We start from the raw sequence: 20306 nt of genomic DNA, 5'->3' as shown, positions 1-20306 counted from the left end.
GATCATTACAGCAGCCTCACTGGGGACAAGAGCTGTAATGACATGAATATCAAGAGTGCATTATTCTATTTTCTGGCGTCATGTGATTACTATGATGGCTTATCAGGGTCATTGTAGGTAAAATAAAGCTGAAGAGCCAGATGAAGGGGGTAATATTCCTAGAAAAAAAACCCTCCTGAGATTAAAGCGGTACATTTTCAAGAAAAATACTCAAATGTTCTCTGAGATTATAAAGTCATAAATTTGGGAGAAACAACTTTCTCTCACCGTCGAATCATATCGAGTATCTGGACTTTGAAGAGACATTGACGTGAATCAGAAGAAAACAACATAGTGATTTGGAGGAATTTCTTCAAAGTGATATGAAGACGTGGAATCTGGGATAAAATCATGAATATTTCCTTGAATTGCAAAGTATAAATTTGATTCGATCTTTCACTGCAGGCATAAAATATTAACAAACATGTTAATACGTGATGTATTAAACCCCCCCACCCAGTTTTATCATGAATTTGTGACTTTAATTTCTCAAGTTTATAATCTCAGTTAATACTCAGGTTTTTTGCTTGATTTACCACCTCAATCTGAGACCATAATAAAGTTTTTCCTGTAAATTTACAACTTTAATCTCGGAAATTTCTTGTTTTGTCTGGGAATATTGGCTATATTCCGACTATATAATATCCGGCTCAGCGTTTTTTTTTAAACCCACAATGGCCCCTATTATTACGCTGTCTTAGATTACAGCGGTTGACAGATGTTAGAAAAAGGGAATAACATAGAGAGAGCTAGAATTACAGCATCCCAGTTAAATGCCTCCGCACATTGGTCAAGTTGCTGTTCCAGTGCTGTGGACGTGTTTTGCAGAATATTATGATGTCACAGCACATTTAACCTCGGACCTTTGGTTATCAAATTCGTATCAGTTCATCCTTGAGTCATGGTGGGCATTCGTACCAAATTTGAAAAAAAATAATCCCTAAAGGCATCCTTGAGACATGGCGTTGACGAGAATGGGACGGACAACCCAAAAATATGTCGCCAGTACGGTAAAAATGTGATATATTATAGTATCTTTGTTCATCATCTGCAGCATCAGTACACAAGTGAAACTAACAGCGCGTGCTTCATACTGAGCCAAACATTCTTATCTAACTGCTCTGCTGCATGTCGCTCAGTCCCTGAAGATTAATCTCCAAACTCTCCATATGGAAAAGCAAGGACGACATTTCCAAAACATGCAATTGGCAGAAAAGTAATTAATTTTAAATTACACATCACCATATAATCATCTCGCCGATGGCATCATTAACCACGATTCCTTCTGTCTGTGGATCAAATTGTCCCCCAAACAGCTCATCAGCAGCGAGCTGTTCGAATTTCCCGTTCGGAAATTACACAAAACAATGGCCACCAGTGGAGCTGTTCTGTGGCCCGCGAGTTGACACGCAGCCATGTTAGTGCATTCCAGTCATTCACTATACGCCTGTTCCTCTATTACACAGCAGCGCTTTTATGACAGCAGTCTGTGGCGCCGGCAGAATTCATTGTCTCATCGCTCAAGTGCTGTTTAGGCCTGTTGCCGGTTGTCCTCGTCTGGTTTTAAAACAGCGTTTGTCACCTTTCGTCCTGTATTTTTTTTCCTTGGCTCATCAAATATACATTTCATACCCAGTGTGAGGCCTTCCAGTGGATGAGGAGATCACGACCGCAGCGACACGGCCTGTTGTTATTTTTAAAAGTGGCGAGTTGATGGATCCGGCGAACCAGAGGGGGTTGAACTCTTCGCTTTAAGAGAACTGAAGTGGTACAGTGTGAGCCACTCTTCATTAAACCGCTAATATTACAGGCTATTAATTATTCAGAGTAAGGCCTTATGACACTATACATCAGTGGATATTATGAAGCTGGTTATTCATTTATCTGGAGTATTCCTGCGTGAGGAAAAACAGGCTAAATGATGGATGATAGGAGGAGTGGTATCCTCCAGGTCCCAATCCACACTGCACTGCTGTCTCGATTTTTTCTCAGACCTACTGAATCTCCGAATGTTGTTTTGTGTCTCGTTCAGTCTGAGTTGGTCGTATGTGGGAGGGACAAGGTGGCTTTTATAAGTCTGTGTCCAGGGATCCTTTGACTTTATCTGTCAGTGTCCGAGGGCTATTTCACGTTGTTAATTTGGCATTCATTTATAGCACTGAATAATGAAAATGAAATATAACAGTAGCTCTGGTTATACGGACAATATTCTTCAATGTCATTGAAATCATTCTGATTGGTGGCTCCAAGGGAGCTGTTTACATGGACGCTAAATAAAGCAATCTGATGAGATGTGCGTTTATATTTCCCGAGCATTTAATCAGAATAGAGCTTATTTGCCACGTACGAAGCAGTCCTGCCTGCTGTGAAGCATCTAATCTGCCAAAAAAAATATAAAAGAAGAAGAAGAACGAGAAGTTTGGTTTACAACTTAATTGGGAAAATTCAATTTATTAATTTGCTTCGCCTTTTAGTACAATTTTCAAGACAACATGTCCTGGAAACGATATTTTCGTTCCTGGTTTGGGATGGTGGTGGAGATGCAGTGAGGAGAGAAGGCTGCCAAGCTGGTGACCACAGTTTGAGGCTGTGATTCAACATTTTCAAGTGTGAAACCGCTGAATATTTTTTTAAAGAGACCTTGGGACCATCTCCAGCTGCGTTTGTGGCATCGAAACAACTGATATTTTTGACAGGAAGTCAAAATATCTCCAGTTGCGTCTGTGGCTACAAGCTGGTGTTTTCAACAAGACCTTGGGTACTTTTCACAAGGGTTTTTATGTGGTGAACAAAATCAGGTATTTTAAAAGGAGCAATATGTGAGAGTTTTATTGGAAAGCATTTAAAAATTGACTAAAGTGATCAACAGAATGTGAAAATACAGCATTTTTGAGGTAATGACACCTATTTATTGTGTTAGATGGCTAGATGCACGGCTTACCGAGCTTACTAGCCAACAGTCGCTTTAGTTAACAGCAGTTAGCGGTTACTCTGGTGATATGCTGCCCCCTTTTTGTTTGGAGTTTGAGTTAGACTGCTGGCAAATTCTTACATACTGCACCTTTAAGCTAAAGTATCACCTTTTCCTAACCCTAACCAAGGGGTTTTTGTGCCTTACCCAGCCAGAGTGCAGCGATGTCATAAGATAAAATTAAACCTAAAGACATGTAAAGTTTCAACAATAATATATTAAAGACTTTTACAAACACCATTGATGTATAAACCATCTGTTTACAGGTCGACCGTTCTGTATGTTGTAAACTGCTTTATAATGACTTATAAGGAGCCAGTATGCAACAAATATGCACGCTAATGAGCAACTGTTTAATGGTAAATATGTGTACACTTATACAAAGTGTTACCAGTGTAACTATTTATAATCTACAGCTTGTTGTTGCCAAGAACCAGCCCTGTAAATGTGAGTCTTTACACATTGGGAAGTTTCTTCAGCCAGCCTCTACAGCTGCATCTAATTCGGCTTTTTTTTATGCTTTCAGAGAGCCTCTAAATTTCCTCATTGTGATGTAATGATCTTCTCTGACAGAAGATATAACTTAATCGTGACTCACCCTCCTCGCTTCCACCCTCTTACTTTTGATTACCTATGTCATCACACCTTCTGCACTGATTACATCTAAGGTATCGGAAATTGTGTGTTTAACTAATTTATCGTGGCGAGCTACTCCTCTCACCAAAAGAGCTTCGTCCTCGTAATTACAACAGATTAGGGACTAATATCTAATTATGGCGTAATATGCTTTAATGCATTTTTAATGGCAGCTGGGTGTTAAAGTCAAATTCGGCGCTGTCTCTGTTGGGGGGGGTGGGAGGTGAAGATTGAGGGAGGGAAAGGGTTTCTTGGCAGTGGAGGCTGCAGGGAGGATGGGAAACATTGATTTCTTTGGCTGAGGTTACAGGAGCCTAGCAGGGAGGCAGCTGCTGCATACTGAAGTCATTCGACGTTAAAAATGTTGCACCAGCCCCAGATACGCAGTAAAACGCATTTCCCTCGCCGCTGTTTTATGTCAGAGGAGGGAGGACACAAATGCCTGTTTGAATTATGATCTGGAATAGACTGTTTACTGATTTGCTACTTTATGAAGGGATGACTACATTGCCGAGACAAGTGAGATTGAGTGCCGCTGGCAGCTGAAAAGAGGGTTGAGTGTTTTGTTATGGATGGATTGGACAGAAAATACAGTAAAGGAAAGCTACGGTCTGGAGAATCCAATGTGCTGAAAAACAAAAATCAGGCCTATTCATGCAGACACACACACACAAACACACGCCCAATCTTCAAGGGTCAGAGCTAGCGTATTAAAAGCACACTGAGCAAATATTCTCAGATGCACGCCTGCATGCACTTCTAAATGTATTCACACTCACTGTTTGTTTGTCTACACATGATTGTTTTCCACAACAATATTCCATTCATCATTTGTTTCCTCCCTTGTTTATGCTAATAGGGCGTAGAAACAGAAAAAAAAAAATATCTGCATAATATTTCAAAGATTGATTGGGATGCAAATTGCCTTGTGAGCCCAATTGGTGTGGCTTGGCCTGTTTTAATTGGGTTCTGTTAATTAATGCTCGATGTGAAGACAAACTGAATTACTCGCAGGTTTTGCGCATGTCATTATCTCCTAATTGTGCCAGTAGGAAAGCCTGCATGTGTGTGTGTGTGTGTATGCGTGCGCCCTATGCGCATGCATATTTGGTTAACCCTCTCTTCTCCTGTGTGATCCTGTAAAAAATCATTAAAGCCTAACAACAAACACAGGTCGTTAAGCTAATATAGCATTAGGAAGCTAAGATCTAATGTTCTAATCATGGCGAGACTAATAAGAGAAAATGTATTTACAGGTTATGACTGGATGCTTTCGACTTGAATGTTATTTATGAGATATGGACCTTATCAGAGATTTCTACCAAATTAATGACTGGATGATTGCACTTGACATGACTTCTCTTTTATGTAATCACAAACACTGCACAGATGTGATAAGAGCAGCGTCCTCTTTGTCTTTGTGTCTTGTAATTAATCTGAATTGTTACTGCAACAGAAATTATTTTGTGCACGAGATCTGAGTTAATAATCTGCAAAAAAAAGACTCATGTTTCACAAGGTAGAAGTGAGCAAACAAAGGAAAAACACAGGCTACATGAATAACAAACAAAACACAGGTGTACATGGAAAAAGGGCAGGAAAAAGACAAAGACAGGAAGTGCAAACACAAGGAGTGATTCCAATGAAATACAGGTGTACACAGAAAGAGGCAAAGAGAGGAAGTAGCATCACAGGGACTGATTAACTAATGAAACATAGGTGTACACAGAAAAAGGTTGGGGAAAAAGACAGTGCAAGTGCAATGTAAAAAAAATACACACAAGGAGAGGCCTTCAAAATAAAACAGGAAAATCGCAAAACTAAACTCAGGGCCATGACATATACGACAGATGGACCAACAAAGATGTCCTCGGGCCTCATTTATAGAACAGACTTACGGCTGATTTTAATCTAAGTATAAACCACGTCTAAGTGGTTATTTATAAAACTTTACTCCGACGTGAAAATGATCTTTTCTCTAAGCAAACTTTAGACTTGACTCAAGTGATTTATTAGTTATCGCTGCAGTGTTTGTACTGTACCTTGAATGAAAAGAAAACAACATTTTCCAAAATGCTTCTACTTGAAGATGGATCCAAAATGCAGCAGCGGTTCAGCGGACATGCAATGAACTGTGGGTTATCTTCTGTACCCTGTGCTGCTGATGAGATATATGTGCAACTTGAGATTCATATTTTCGCACCATTAAACAGAGGATGCTAAATCTCAAAACCCTCCATGCAAACATATAACAGTCAGAATGCATCAAAGGCTAAAACGGGAGCGTGAGTCATTACGCCACTCATCATGACCGCCGAGCGATTCATCCTGCCAGCCAGTCAGTGAGTCGAGGAGGTCCTCGACAGCAACAAATAAACATATTAATGTGATCAGTCGTGCTCTGAGAGCTAGAGAGCACTGCAATTAACGGTCGTCTGTTACTATGCGGACCGGAGTGTCGTTAGCGCCGGGGTGACCTTGAGGAGCCTCGTTAGGGGAGTGATTGACGTGGCAACTGTTGTCAGTGGCAACTCTGACAGTGGGGAGGGAGGGATGGACAGACGGGTGAGCCGGGTGGCAGGGCTGCAGGTGGCAGACAGCGGGTGCAGGGTGCACCTGGTTACGCTGTTGTGAATGAGATCTGGCGTCATCGTGATGAGAGAAGACAATTGCAGCAGAGTTATAAGGAGCAGAGGAGCAGTGTTGCGAGTTTTAATTGGAAACGGATGTGAAAAGATTGTTCAGTGCTTCATGTGTGACTGTTTCTATGGTCAGAGTTGTTGATGATTCTGTTAGAATAGCTCATTTCCACTACAAGAGCGTTCTAGAAGTAGAAAACTTTGGAGGAGCTTGTTTCCACAGCAGGGACCAAGGTCTAAATTACGTTCCAGGTGGGTAGTCCTTTCCAAGGTACTTGTACTTTTCAACGAAAATGAGTGTGGATTGGCTTCTCAGGCAATTTCCAACAACTCAAGGATCAACCACTAATCACCTAGCGACAGCAATGGCACAAATCCACACAGAGTTTATTTCGATTGCTTCTTCCGTGACGTACACTGTTCAGGTCAGTGCGAGTGTGAAATAGTACCTGTGATGTCGTGCTGTTTGAAGGAGTCGCTGTAGATCTGGTGTTGATTGGGACAATGTTTCTTCAGCCACTTGCACACGTCCTGTTGAGTCCACAGGGCCACCGGCTTGGACAGCTTCACATATCCCGGCTGAGAGGAACCAGAAATGAGATGTCAGAAACACACAGAATCAACACACTACTGACGCAGTTATATAAATCCTTCTTTTTACAAGCTTGGTGAACTTTGGCTCTGTTTTTCCAGTTTAGAGATCTCTTCTGTCTGTGCATGTATTATTGAAGCTGGGGGAATTGTTGGTGAACTACCATTTTCACACTTTGGTTAGAGCATACCATCTGGACTTGACTTTCCACTTGACTGATTTTGTTGTATAATACATATCATATATACATACTGGCTGCTGTGTGACCTTTTCCCCCTCAAGGACCAATTAATTATTAATCATTTAAAGTGAAATGAATACAAAAATAAGACATTTATAGAAAGCTGAAGAGAAACTGTACAGTTCAATTAACCTTGTATGTTTTGCATCCACACCTCACTATTTATTCACCTTACAGTATCTTTCAAAAATGACTCATGTGCTCACATTTTACAGTTTAAATCCACTTTTTACAATATGGTTGCTCTTACTGACTGTAAATACAGAACACTGTTCACCATAAAGGTACCCTGGGAGGCTGTAAATGTTTTTGTTTGCATTTAGTTTCTCTCCTGAAATGGTACTGTATCCTCACAAACGTGTAGAAATGTAGGAAAAAGTCCTCTTTTGAATGTTTTGAAACCTGCATTATTTAGAGCAGCTTTTATTGACAGATTGCTGCCTTTAATGGTGCAACACCATCACAAAATCTCTTTTTTCAAACTAGTGCAAAACAACGCTGTCTAAAATCATCATAAAAATGAGACAAGACTGGAGCTTTGCCTTATACAGAGGAGGCTGAATCCAGCAGACTGGCTCCTCTTCTGTGGGATTTGTGTCCTGGTTTTTGTATTTTTGCTGGTGTTATTTTCTCAATAAATCTTTTAGTCTATAAAATCAGAAAAATGCCCATCACAGTTTCCCGGAGCCCGAGGTGACACCTTCAAATGTCTTGTTCTTTCCTCCAAAGGTCTTTCTATTGATTGTCAATAATGGATAAAACAGTAACTGTACAGGGAAAGGAATTTCAGTTTTTATGAAACAACACTCGTCCAGGTAACAACACATCCATCTGCCCAAACAAACACAAACACAGAGCTGACCACAGAGGAGGTATTCTAAATTATGGATGGACAAAATTAAAATTATAAACAACAATAGAGGGAAAATATCTGTAACAGAAAAATATAGTCAATAAATAAGAAATAAGGTGGCTAAAGGTAGCTACTCAGTGGGTTTTTCAAAAATGGAGGCACCGCACTTGAAATGTACTGTAACGAGGATTCGTCCAGGACATAATGTCTCTGATCCACTGTGTGTGGGAAGGAGAGGCAGACTCCTTTCACTTAGGTTAGATAACTTGACAAGCCGGTAAAGAAGTAAAAGCAAACCTGTTCATGCTTCGGCAAATCCAAGTCAAAGGCTGAAATGGCAGTCAAGGGATTTGGCTCAATTTGATGGTGAAGCGTTTCTAAAATAGTTTCAAAGACTGGTGCCTTAAAGGAACATTTCCACTGGGATACATTCGAGATCATTTGGTTTCAGATATGTAGATAGAATGGACAGCTTTAAACATGTGATATGTAAGAGTTCTGCATTAAAATGTCTAAAAACAGCTAGACCTTTGTTATGTACTGTATGTTGTGGAGTTGTGGACTTACATTATCCCAAACAATGTTTAAACCCAAGCAAAGCTGGCAAATTAGCGTAGATAACCTACAAAACTAAATATTGCTTTCAGAAAGCTTTTCATCAGAAATGGAGACTGTTTAATAGTCTGTGTTTTGACCAGGGGATCGTTTGTGTTTATTTGCCCCAAACAGCCAGATTACTAACAAGCAACCACAGGCACCTATGGGAGTTTGTGTGGGCTGAATTCAGGTCAATCACTAAACTCAGCACTCACCAGGGACTCTGGTTCTCTCTCTTATTACCCCTCTCCTCTCTGTAACGTTACATACATGAAGTGAAGTACATTTCCCCTCCAGCTCCAGGCAACCGTCAACATTACAAAACATAAACACCCGACAACGGAGGTCATCTACGCGGATCCCTGCTACAGTCAGGTCTATAAACAGGAGTGCAGATAAATCCACTTTTTAATCCCCAAAGTTAAAGAGTAATCTCTGAGATCTCCTCCCGCCATTAAAAGGCTCTGTATTGGACTACAGTTTGATGGGACTGTGGGTGTTTATACCTCCAGAAGTGACCAGCTCTGATCAGCAATGACCCGCCCGGCCCTCCCCACACAACACTCGGCAGACTTTTTTGTTTTGTTTTGATAGACAGGAGACCCCTAGCAACAGAAGAGAATATTGTGCATCTAAAGTAAGAAAAAGCGTATGTCATGGACTCTAGCCGATCACGGATTAAGTCCCATGTTTCAGGGATTCAGGGAATTATTGCTGAGCTTTAGATGAAAACAATACACGGGGAGGCTAATCAAGTATCTACTTCGCAGATGTGGTCAAAAACACCTGTAGTACCAAGTACTGTAGTTGTAACCACTGTGAACAGAGTGAAGCTCTGACATTTATTAGAGGTTGTATTAAATTACACGCTATAGCACATACACACACACACGTGTGCACTTTTCTGTACTTCTGCACTGCACTGTACTCTTGCTGCAGGATGCCACTCTACTTTAAATCCTTCAGCGCAGTCGCCTGCCAAAGGATCGCTCTTGAAAGTGCTGGCAATGCTTCTGATTTTGATTGAGGGGGCTACTAAAATTACAAACAGAGAGAGGTGATTAAAATTTCACATCCACTCCCTTCCACTTCAGCCTGCTCTCCGGCTGCCGTATGGTGTGGCATAGCAATGGAGGCCTCTTCTCTTCTCCACCCAGAGAAGGCAGAATAACAGGTACTGGCAGCATTTTCTCTGTTTTGCCTCCTCGCTCCGACCCCCTCCTCTCTGTCTCTCATCTCTCCCCTGTATTCAATCTCGCTCTGTCCCTGTCAGATCTATCACATTGTCTTTCTCACTTCCTCTCCCCACATACTGGTGCTCTCATCTCTCCTGTCTCCCTCTCACCTGTTTCTTATTATATGCTCCTACCTCACTCTCTCCTTTCGCTCGCCACGGCTCCTTCCCACTCACTCTATATCTGGCATCCCAGAGAGAGAGAGAGAAATTTGGGGAAGATGTACATGATGCTTTTGGCATGCGGGCTTACATCCCCTGCAGGTAGGCGAGGTGACAGACAGCCAGAGCGGGCAGGTAGGCAGGTAGGCAGGTAGGGCACGGGTCTTAATGCGACCGCTCTGCAGCCTGAGTGGAGAGATGCTGAATCTGCAGGGAGGGGAGGGAACGACATCGCGGGGAAGAAACCACATTAACCATTAAACACAGCTCGACTCAATGCTAATTAACCCTGACTCGGAGCCTGAGGCGACAAAAGAGAGAGGGAGGCCCGGATGCAGAAGGAGTGCAGGGAAGGACAGTGTGTGTTGAAAGCATGTGAGGAGGGAGAGTTTGGAAGGACGACTGGACTGACGGATGAGGCAGCAAGCAGAGGAAAGAAAAAAAAAGAAGCCAGTGGACTCACAGGAGACTCTCTCATTTTTCCATGAACCCATTTGTGAGTCAATGGCCATCTGTGTTTTACATTCTGCACTGATTTAGCCCGTAGCTGTGTTCCCGGGGCCGGTACAATAGGTGAGCTGGTGCCTTCCTGACTGCCAGCCAGCCAACACAGCCAAAAGGGCGGAGAGAAAACAGCAGAAAGAGAGACGGAAAACAGGAGCACAATCATGCTCAAAGAGCTGCGTTCAAGAGACTCCGGGCCAATTAGAGATTTGAGTGACAGCGGAGGGGTGAGAGGAGAAGCCTGCTTTATTTCCAACTGCAATACGCCTGGGAACGGGCGCACACACATACATGTACATGGGCACCACCCACATGAGGAAAAACATGAATGCAATGCAAAAAACCATCCGATTGTCACTTGAGCCGACACGCATTCAGTGTGTCGCCGTAGTCCTTGGCTTTTAATTGATAACCGAAAGCCAAGTGCAGCTCCCAGTATTCTTCACGTTACCTTAGCAACAGTGCAAGGACGACCTCAAAAAAATAAAAAAAATAAAAAAAATTAAAAGACGAGGAATAAAGCCTTCGGGGAGAAAAACGCACAACCCGAACGTGAACCAGAAGAGTGCGGAATAAACATCCACGCATTAGCGACCACAGTGGAAAACTTAACATAATGAAGCATGTAATCGCGCTAACGCTGATAAGCATTTAAAGATCCAATATGAATGTGCTCGGCTGAATTAATCAAGAGGCAATCACATGATGGCCCCCTTTGTGAAGACAGTATTGGAATACAAAGAGAGCCGGGAATTAAAAAGCTCTCAGAGACAAACAGCATGTGGCTCAGAGGGTGAATGTGGCTGGTTTTGTATTATCGTTTCTCTTGTGTCAGGATTTTCATTTTGGCTCCAAGATTGCTGATTGCAGGGTCAAACAGCTTCACACTCAATTAAAAATCTTGACTCAGGCAGCAATTAGCGCATATAATGACATTGTTTGGTCAATAATCTCCTGCATTTAGTATTAAACTGACCACAATGACGTTGGTTAATGCCAAATGGACTCCTAGTTTTTGTTTACTTCACAGAAATAACTCAGACTGAGCCTCAGCCCTGGATATTTCCCCTGACAAAAGAAGTGGGCAGAGTTCATTTATTGAGCAAAATGCGTACAAGGGCAAAACAAATACTCGATCGCTCTTTGACAGCGCGAGAGCTGTTACTTTTTGTTCAGAACCATTACGGCTGTCTGGCAGCCTTCATTAGGAGCGATACTGTTTGTCAGATGAAACATGGCTGTGTTTGGAACGAGGCAGTCCCAAATCGTTGTCCAATCAGGTTTAGAAATACAATTTGAGACGACGGACTGCAAAGTCCATCAGAACAAGGCGGACAGCTCAGTTTCCGACATAATGACTTAAAGGGAGCTCCATTTTAAGGAGATTGGAGGTGTAATGTGTCTCTAATCAGGCAGTAGTTAGCGAACTAGATGTATTTGCTGTTATTATTGGCCTATTACAGACATATAGGTATCGGCGATGTAATATATAATAATAATTGAGATAATGATGCAGAAAAAAGATGTCTGGGATCATTTATAGTTATTAAATTCTTGTTGTTTCAGTCTGATCGTTAAACTGTAGAATATATACTGGAAGTTTTTACTTCCTATTATTGGTATCGGCCCCAGAAATCGAATATCAGTCTTTAATAATATCGCTGACTTAAGCAGTATTCCTTATTACACTTACAACCTCCAGTAAAAATAAGTTTTATTTCAAAGACTGTCTTAAATACCAGCCGGGAGTAGAGGAAGTCTAGTAAAAGTCGTCAAAGACCGAATCAAAGCAGAGTGAAAGTGGCGATGCAGGAGAAACTGGAGGTTCTGCCATTAATAGAAGGAGAAAGCATATCAATTTTGTTCAATTCAGTTCAAAGTGGCATTAAAAGGATGGAGAGAGACGTTTACATCGCCAGAGCAAGTGTGAAATATCATCGATCACATCACTGTGATTCAGTGATGTGATACTGAGAGTTGAAGTTATAAAGACAAGTGATACACAGCGTGATGATCTATGTTGGTAAAGCTTAACTTTAACCCCTATTTTGCTTTCATTAGCTGCATATAAACATATAATAAACTGTTTATATCACATCATAGTGTAGTTAAAGAAGCTAATTGTTTATTGGTGTACAGTATTTTCAACAACTGTTATCATGTCTTTAGTTACTTGTTAATAAAGTAGCATCTGGATATCGACGCTTCCTGGACAAATACCAAATCAATAAACAATTAAAGACCTTTTGGCTGCTTACAATTACATAATAGTGTTTTAAAATATACTTTTTTAATAGTCATATACTGCTTATGGTAGCAGTATGTATAATAACCATTGTTAAAAAATGGTAAATGTATAGTTAATAAAACTTTATGTAATAGTTAATTCACTGTTTATAAACGATGTCATCTTTATAAACCATTTATTGTAAAGTTGCAACTGATGTTTATAAAACTTTGAAATAGTTTAATAAATTGTTTTTGAAACATTTAACTCAAGTGTAATTAAGTATAAATTTACCACTCATTAATGATGGTTATCATTAAGTGTCATTCATGAAAGTAGCACCTGGTTATTGAACGCTTACATCATAAACACAAGAACTTATAGTTGCTTACAATAACACTATAGTGTTTTCTAAACCATTTATTCAGTTATTTAATGTTTATAAACTGCTTATAAATGTGAAACAGCAGTGATGGAATGTAACCAAGTATATTTACTCAAGTACTGTATTTAAGCACAACTTTGAGCTACTTGTACTTGAGTATTACCAGTTTCTGCTACTTTATACTTTCACTACATCTTGGAGGTAAATTTTGTACTTTTTTACCCACTACAGTTATTTGATAACTTTAGTTACGAGTTACTTTGCAGATTATATGCCGCATCAGAGCAGCATGTAAGTAGAATAATCAGAAAAATGCTGAATATCTGATCCAATAATCGACCCATAGTGTATATATGCATACATGTACAATTTACTTTTACTTTTGACAGTTAAGTGCATGTATTGCCAGAAAAATAGTTGTATTTTATATTATATATATATATATATATATATATATATATATATATATATATATACATATATATATATATTTAAAATAATTTACTTTAAGATGACATCTTTACTTTTACTCAAGTATGACTTTTGGGTACTTTTCACAACACTGCTGCTCCTGACTCACCAGTATGTATAATTATAATAACTTTCCTCCATTTATTTAACACTTAAGAAAACCAGAGAACCTGTGAGGCTGCATCAGACTGTGATCCTCTCTGTGTACACTGGACTTGCTGACATCACACCAGTGTGATCCACTGTTACACACTACCCTCTAGTGTCACAACTCAACACTGCAGCCACTTCTTTTTCGAGTGTGACTGGACAGAAAAGTACTGAGGAGGAGGAGGGAGGAGGAGGAGGAGGAGGAGGAGGAGGGCCGCTGCCATTAGTGTCATGTTGACTGAGTGAATGGCTGTTTGAGACACGGAGCCCTGTGTCATCGGCCCTATCTCCACTGCACAGCTAATTAACAGCTCTGGCATGCTCTCTCTCACTTTCCTTTCTCTCTGCCTCGCTCCATTTCTCTCGGCCAAAGTTGGCAGGAGATGAAAATTCCCTGTATTAATTAATCTGTTACATACAGGAGCGGGGATGAAACCGAGATATGTCTGCGAGTGTGTGTGTGTGTGTGTGTGTGTGTGTGTGTGTGTGTGTGTGTGTGTGTGTCCAGAGAGCTGACACGCTATACCGGATGCATTAATAAGCCCTCATAAGGAACCTTTGTTAACAGGCAGAACCAACTTTTACTCTGGCACATCAAAGAGAGTACACAAGGCCCCTGAACGGTGCGCGACCTTGGGATTCGGCAGGGTCCATAAAGCATCGTGGGGTGTGTTAACACTAAACAAGATATATTCACCTTGGGCTTGATATCGATTACGGCTGAGATGAGCTGATTTGCTATGGATGTTACAGCCATCCACTGCGTCTAAATGGCTGTTTTATGCCTCATGTTTAATCTGGGGCTAAGCCTCGGCTCCATTACAAATGGAGCCAGGGAGCAGCTTCGGTCTAATATTCAAAACTGAACGGTGCTGCTGTGATGAACTGAAATGACCTGTCGTATTCTCTTCTATGTACTCTACCGAGGCCTGGATTTATTATGTCTGCGCATTTATTCAGAGCTAATTGAGGCATTACGAAATAGATATGAGATTTAATGCGTCTGATTTTCCCTAAAAATAAAGAAAAACTTGGAACAAAACTTGACATAGTAACAAAAGAAGCTTTTTCTCAGCGAACTGTACCGACAAGAAGTTAAGTTTCTCACCCTGCAGGGAAATTTTTTAGATTACAGATCGATCATGTTGTCAGACCTTAATGCTTCTTTGCGTTTCACCAAAGTGGGTGCATAGCAGCGAGTGTTAAAAATCTGGCACTTTCGAGGCCAGATGTTGTTTGCTTAATGTTTGATCAGATAGTTCAAAGTAATGGTTTGGTGCACGGAGAGGGAAAAAAGTCTGAAAAGCTCAAAACTGCAGCAATGCTTTCAGTGTTTCCTCTGGCCTTCACCAACACATTCCAAAGAACATTTCTCAAAGTCCGATCTTTGCTGGAGTTTTGACCTCTTCAGGTACCAGTCAAAACAAGATTTTGTCAGTTTAAGATATTTTTTTTGGTCCTATTTTGTAGAAAAAACATGTTTCAGGTGTCAAACTCTGGTTCTTCCAAAAATGAAATTATCTGAACATTTCTGGAGCCTCACAGCAAAACAGCGCTGCAGCATTCTTTGAAATAACTGAAGTCAATGTGGACTTTTTTTTATAAAACATAAGGAAGCAATAGGAAAATCTATATATATATATATATATATATATATATATATATATATATATATATATATATATATATATATATATATATATATATATATAAAAATGGCTCCATGCAGCTCATCCAGCATAATCCAAGTCTCCGGATCTTCGCTGTAGCCGCTAAGCTAAAGGCATTAGCGTGCACCATGTCTGAAGTGGTTGGACAAGCTTGAATCAAGGGTGTAAATAATGTCTTGCGGGGCATCGGGAGACTTGGATTATGCAAACCGTATGGAGCCATTTTATATTTTATGTCTTTTCCTGATCTTATCTTATGTTTTAAAACAAGTCCCCATTTACTTCAGTTGTTTCGAAGAATGCTGCAATGCAATTTTGCTTTGGGGTGAGCAGATAAAGACTACATTTTCATTTTCAGGGCAAAGCGTCATTGCAAGAGCACACAGAACACCTGAGTTTGATACCTGAAACATGTTTTTCTACAAAATAGTGCCAAAAAATGGGACTGTCTCAACTCCAGAAATGTTTTGTGGACTACAAAACGTCACCTGACTTGCCATTAGCATTGAGGCGAGTAGATAATGACTGAATTTTCATTTTCGGGTGAAGTTACTCTTAAAAATCTGGCTGACGATTTGATTTATGCCTCAGCAAGCAAGATAAACATATCTTATTTTGTGTCTTTTATCCTTTAGGCACATATACAGTGCAAGATACTGTATTACTACATCAGTTTTAAGAGTGAGCATATCATCAAAATCCCACATGCAACAACAATACGTACAAACAAAAATACAATAAAGAAATCTAAAGTTCAAATCATCTTAATTGTACTAATTGCTCCTGTTATACGCCAAATACTCATTAAACGTCATGTTGAACTTGGGGGTAAATGTCCAAGGATTAGCCGTACATACGGTAGCTACTAAAGCAACACCATAGGAGACGGTGTGTGTTCGGACCTCCGATCAAATCTGAGGGATCTCTGTCAGAATCACGCCCAGCCCACATAACATCTAACTGCTGTTGACTTTAATTGCTAACAGTGAAGTTAATATGCTGCAAACCTCCCATCTAGCTCCTAATGAAGCTCAAACCCTGTAAGTATTAATACATACCATTTGGCCCGTGGCTGTGTTGCATGATAGAACAGATTACCATTCTATGTAATTATAGTCTTTATGCAGTTATTGACCGACTGAATTTCCCCCAAAGAGAGAAACTAATTCTTAACTGCATTCCTGAGACACAACGCGGAGACTGAAAGCTCAGACGGTTAAATTATTTCTGCGAATACAAGAACGCCCTCCAGGTCTCTAATGCAGTTCAGAGACTCAGCTGCAGCTTCATTACATGATGATGCCCACAAAACCCACAGAGCACAGATAGTATGTTAGGGATACTTTATATACACCGCGTATTAAATTGCATTTGCAGCACAAGAACAGACATCTTGGCTGTGTATGTTTGCACTAATTGAACCCAGACCTGTCCGTCTGTCTGTCAGTCTGTCTGGCATTTCAAAAAGCTCATCCAGGATGCACACAGAGGACTACATCTGACTCTAAAGTGCTTCCACTTGCTCTGATTGACAGCTGATTACTGCAGATTTTATACAGAGAAAAGAGAATATGAGAGTGCGTGCGTCTCCTCCCACTGTCCCAACCTCGGTCTATTTCTGGAGAGGAAGTAACGCTGCATAGCTGATGATGGATCCTTTGATCTATTATCAGAAACACAGAGGAAGAGTTGAAACGCAGCCTGAAACAAAAAGCTCGTCTTTTCTTGTTTATTCCCCGTTAAAGTCTTTGTACTGAAGTGCTGGATGTATGGAACATAGGGGATTCTTTCACGAAGGTGGGGGTTTGATTTGTTGCCAGTTTACGGCACTGGGATGTTTTTCGTGCACAAACTGTGATTTGAGCACGAATACAATCATTTCAGTTCAAAGTTAATGTGTTATTAAAGCAATATAACCACTTCAATGAAACCAGGACATCAACATTAATTTCTTGTGACAATAAGGAAACATGAAAATGAAAATTAGACTCAAACTCAATGTTTAGGTATAGGTGTCACTACGTTAACTCTCATTATTTAGCATGTTAGCATCACTGTTAGCAGCAACAGTTGCTGCACTTAACATAAAGTACAACAGAGGATGTGTTCTGCAGGTTTTTGGGCATAAACTGAAGTATGAAATTCACAATTTTCAGTCAATTAGTTGGTTTTATTGCCAGCAACGTCACTGTTCTGCTGCCCCCAAGTGGCCAAAATAAACAAATTAAAGCTTTAAAATCTCTAATTATCACAAACGTCATTACTGTATAAATAAAACTGTAGTAAAACTATATCTGTAGTCTCCCCTGAAATATTTTGTCACAGAGGTGGTTTGGTCTGAGGCTGCATTTTCAGTAACTCGGACGCTGAATGATCACAAAAATATTATAGGAACACTACAGGTAGCAGTGTGTCTCTATCATCCTCTAACTCCTCTGCTACCTGTCACCTTGATCGTGAAGGTGACACCACAGTATATAGGCTACAACCAGGACAGTCCTGCATGTGCCCAGGACAAAATTATCGCCAAAGGCCCCTCCAGTGTATTATTTTAGAGTAAGAAGGACCTGCCATGACCGAGGGCCCAGGACTGCTGACCCTGTGTTCCCAACTCGATATAGATTTGACTATTTATAATACATAGTTTAGGGAATATTATAGATCCAAGACGAAACTGTCAGAAAGGTGAGACTGAGTGGAAAAGGCACAATTACAAACCTGTCTGCTACTTCAGCCCAACAGACATATATATTTCAGAGCAATGATCAGGGTCATAGATTCTAACCTCCACCAACAGTCAGATTAAAGATCAATGAGTCAGGCAGGCAGACAAACTCCTTTGCCCTTGCACTCTCTCTACTACTGATATTACATTTCTGACCCGTTTTCTTAATGCGATCTCTTTTTATATCTCTTGTCAGGAACTTGAAAATGTTTGTCTTTGATGCCCCCAAGTGGCACCATCACAAAAGACACTCCAGGGGATGGACACTTGGATGAAGGGACTGGATTATCAGATTTTTCTACAAACTGACATCAGAATAACTTGGAAGATACAGTTATAAAATCTACATTTCGAGGCCTTCTGGATAAAACAGATGCCTCTTACCCGTGTCAGCTCGGACTCAGAGACGGAGCGGTGTGGCGGTGAACGTCGCTGGTACATGGGGGGGCTGACGTCCTGGTAGCTCGGGCTGTCGTCGTCCAGCAGCACAGCCCCGGCGTCCACCGACTCCTCCTCTTCCTCCAGGTGTGACGTCATGTCTTCCGGACACATCTGGTGGTCGATGCCATTCTGGCTCAGGTTACAGTGAACAGCTGGATGGAGGAAATAAACGACTGGATGAGCAGCATATTACGACTAAATTAGTACTTAGTATGTATAACATTTATGTATCCAGAGGTATTTAGTCTCTAATCACTCTGGTTGTTGTAGGAATGTAAAAAAGTTGTACTTTACTGCATAAATGCTTAAATATAAGTGCTTCTCAGTCTGTTTGGCTTCCAAAATAAAACTGTATGATCTGCTTAATAGTATCCCAAATAAATTCTTGAAGGATTTAAAGGGTTTTTCAACTGCTTTATAATTTTATGTTACTGGATCTACTGATGATATTTTCATCTGCGAGCATGTTGAGTCACCCCCGAGTCCTCCCACGCTGAATGCTATGCTGCAGAAATGCCACTAGATGGCAGCAGATGATACAGAAAGGGTGAGTAGCTGTTGAAGCAGACTCATAATTTAATACTACCTACCAATACCAGACTGTCTGTAATCCATCCATACATTTTATGGATCAAATACTGACATTTTGGGTTGGCAGCTCGGGTCGGACGGGAAACCCAAAAAGTTAATCTGGAGTTGAGACTCTAAAATTAGCTATCTTTTACAGGAAGTCCCATTTTGTTGCTTTCAACTGGTATTACTGCCAATTTCAAATTTGGAAACGTAACTTTAATTTTTGACATTCTTCCTGTTATAAATAAAAAGATGAATTCATGAGCAACTAGAATGGTGATAAAATGGTAGAGTGCATACTTCCGCCAAGGCCCAACTGTCCCCTTTAATTCAATCAAGCCTAATTCAATATCAAACTCTAAATTTTAAACCACCCACAACTGCTTAACCATAATTTAAGATCACCAGATCAAGGTTCTGTCAAACTGTACGCACTCATAGTTACATGCTACCTCAAAACGCCTGATATTTAGCATTAAATTCCCTGAGAAATTAATGAAAATGTCAAAAAACATCTCTTAAACTTGCAATGTTAAAGACAGAAAAAATTCTGCCCCTTTATCCACATCGGCACCAAAAGTTACTGGGGTCTATTCTGAGCCAAGACCCATCCTCCATCCAAGTTTAGTGGAAATCCATTCAGTAGTTTTTGTGTAATCCTGGTTACAAACCAACCAACCAACAAACGGACATACTCTCCAAGACCTGTAAACACACTTTTATGAGAAACCTTCACTTTAAGGGAAACTTGAATGTGTGTCACTGATGTTTATAAAGCTGTCTCCCCACTGTTAACTGTTAGCTATGATAGCGTCCACCAACATCACACTCAAAACTCTTGTAAATTTAGCATTCAGACTTCCTTCTTTGAGCAATTTGTCACTTTTCCAGTGTCAACACATATTTATTCAAAACCCAGAATTAGCATGCAGAAAGGACTCGGGACACAGCTTGACTTTCCACCAGACATGCATCAAATTCAGGACACACGAATACAAATTAAATACGGCGTGTTTGCATAGATTTTGCGGATGTTTGAGTTGTATAATGGAGTTCTCGACCTTGTGCCTTGCTTGTAAGCCGAGATTGATAACCGAGCTCTACGGAGCAGGTTTTTATCTTCAGCCAGAGGGAGGCATCCGTTCAGTGACTGCTGCTAATAAACTGAGCCACAATGAGAGATCAACATTTCACAG

At 40.5% G+C, this 20306-nt stretch overlaps 1 protein-coding gene across 2 annotated transcripts in view; it reads right to left on the bottom strand.

Moving 5' to 3' along the window:
• Positions 1 to 20306, bottom strand: part of samd12 (sterile alpha motif domain containing 12) — a 112391-nt gene that overhangs the window by 72240 nt on the left and 19845 nt on the right. For both annotated transcript variants that reach the window (XM_073483955.1, XM_073483954.1), the window contains exons 2-3: positions 18481 to 18689; positions 6735 to 6864 (exon numbers count right to left, since the gene is read on the bottom strand). In XM_073483955.1, the coding sequence (XP_073340056.1) occupies positions 6735 to 6864; positions 18481 to 18689 (339 nt within the window). The remainder of the gene's footprint in view (positions 1 to 6734; positions 6865 to 18480; positions 18690 to 20306) is intronic.

Source organism: Pagrus major, chromosome 16 (genome assembly GCF_040436345.1).
Source record: "Pagrus major chromosome 16, Pma_NU_1.0".
NCBI classification, from domain to species: domain Eukaryota; kingdom Metazoa; phylum Chordata; class Actinopteri; order Spariformes; family Sparidae; genus Pagrus; species Pagrus major.
The sequence above is the reverse complement of the archived record's forward strand: the minus strand, read 5'-3'. Positions and strand labels throughout refer to the sequence as shown.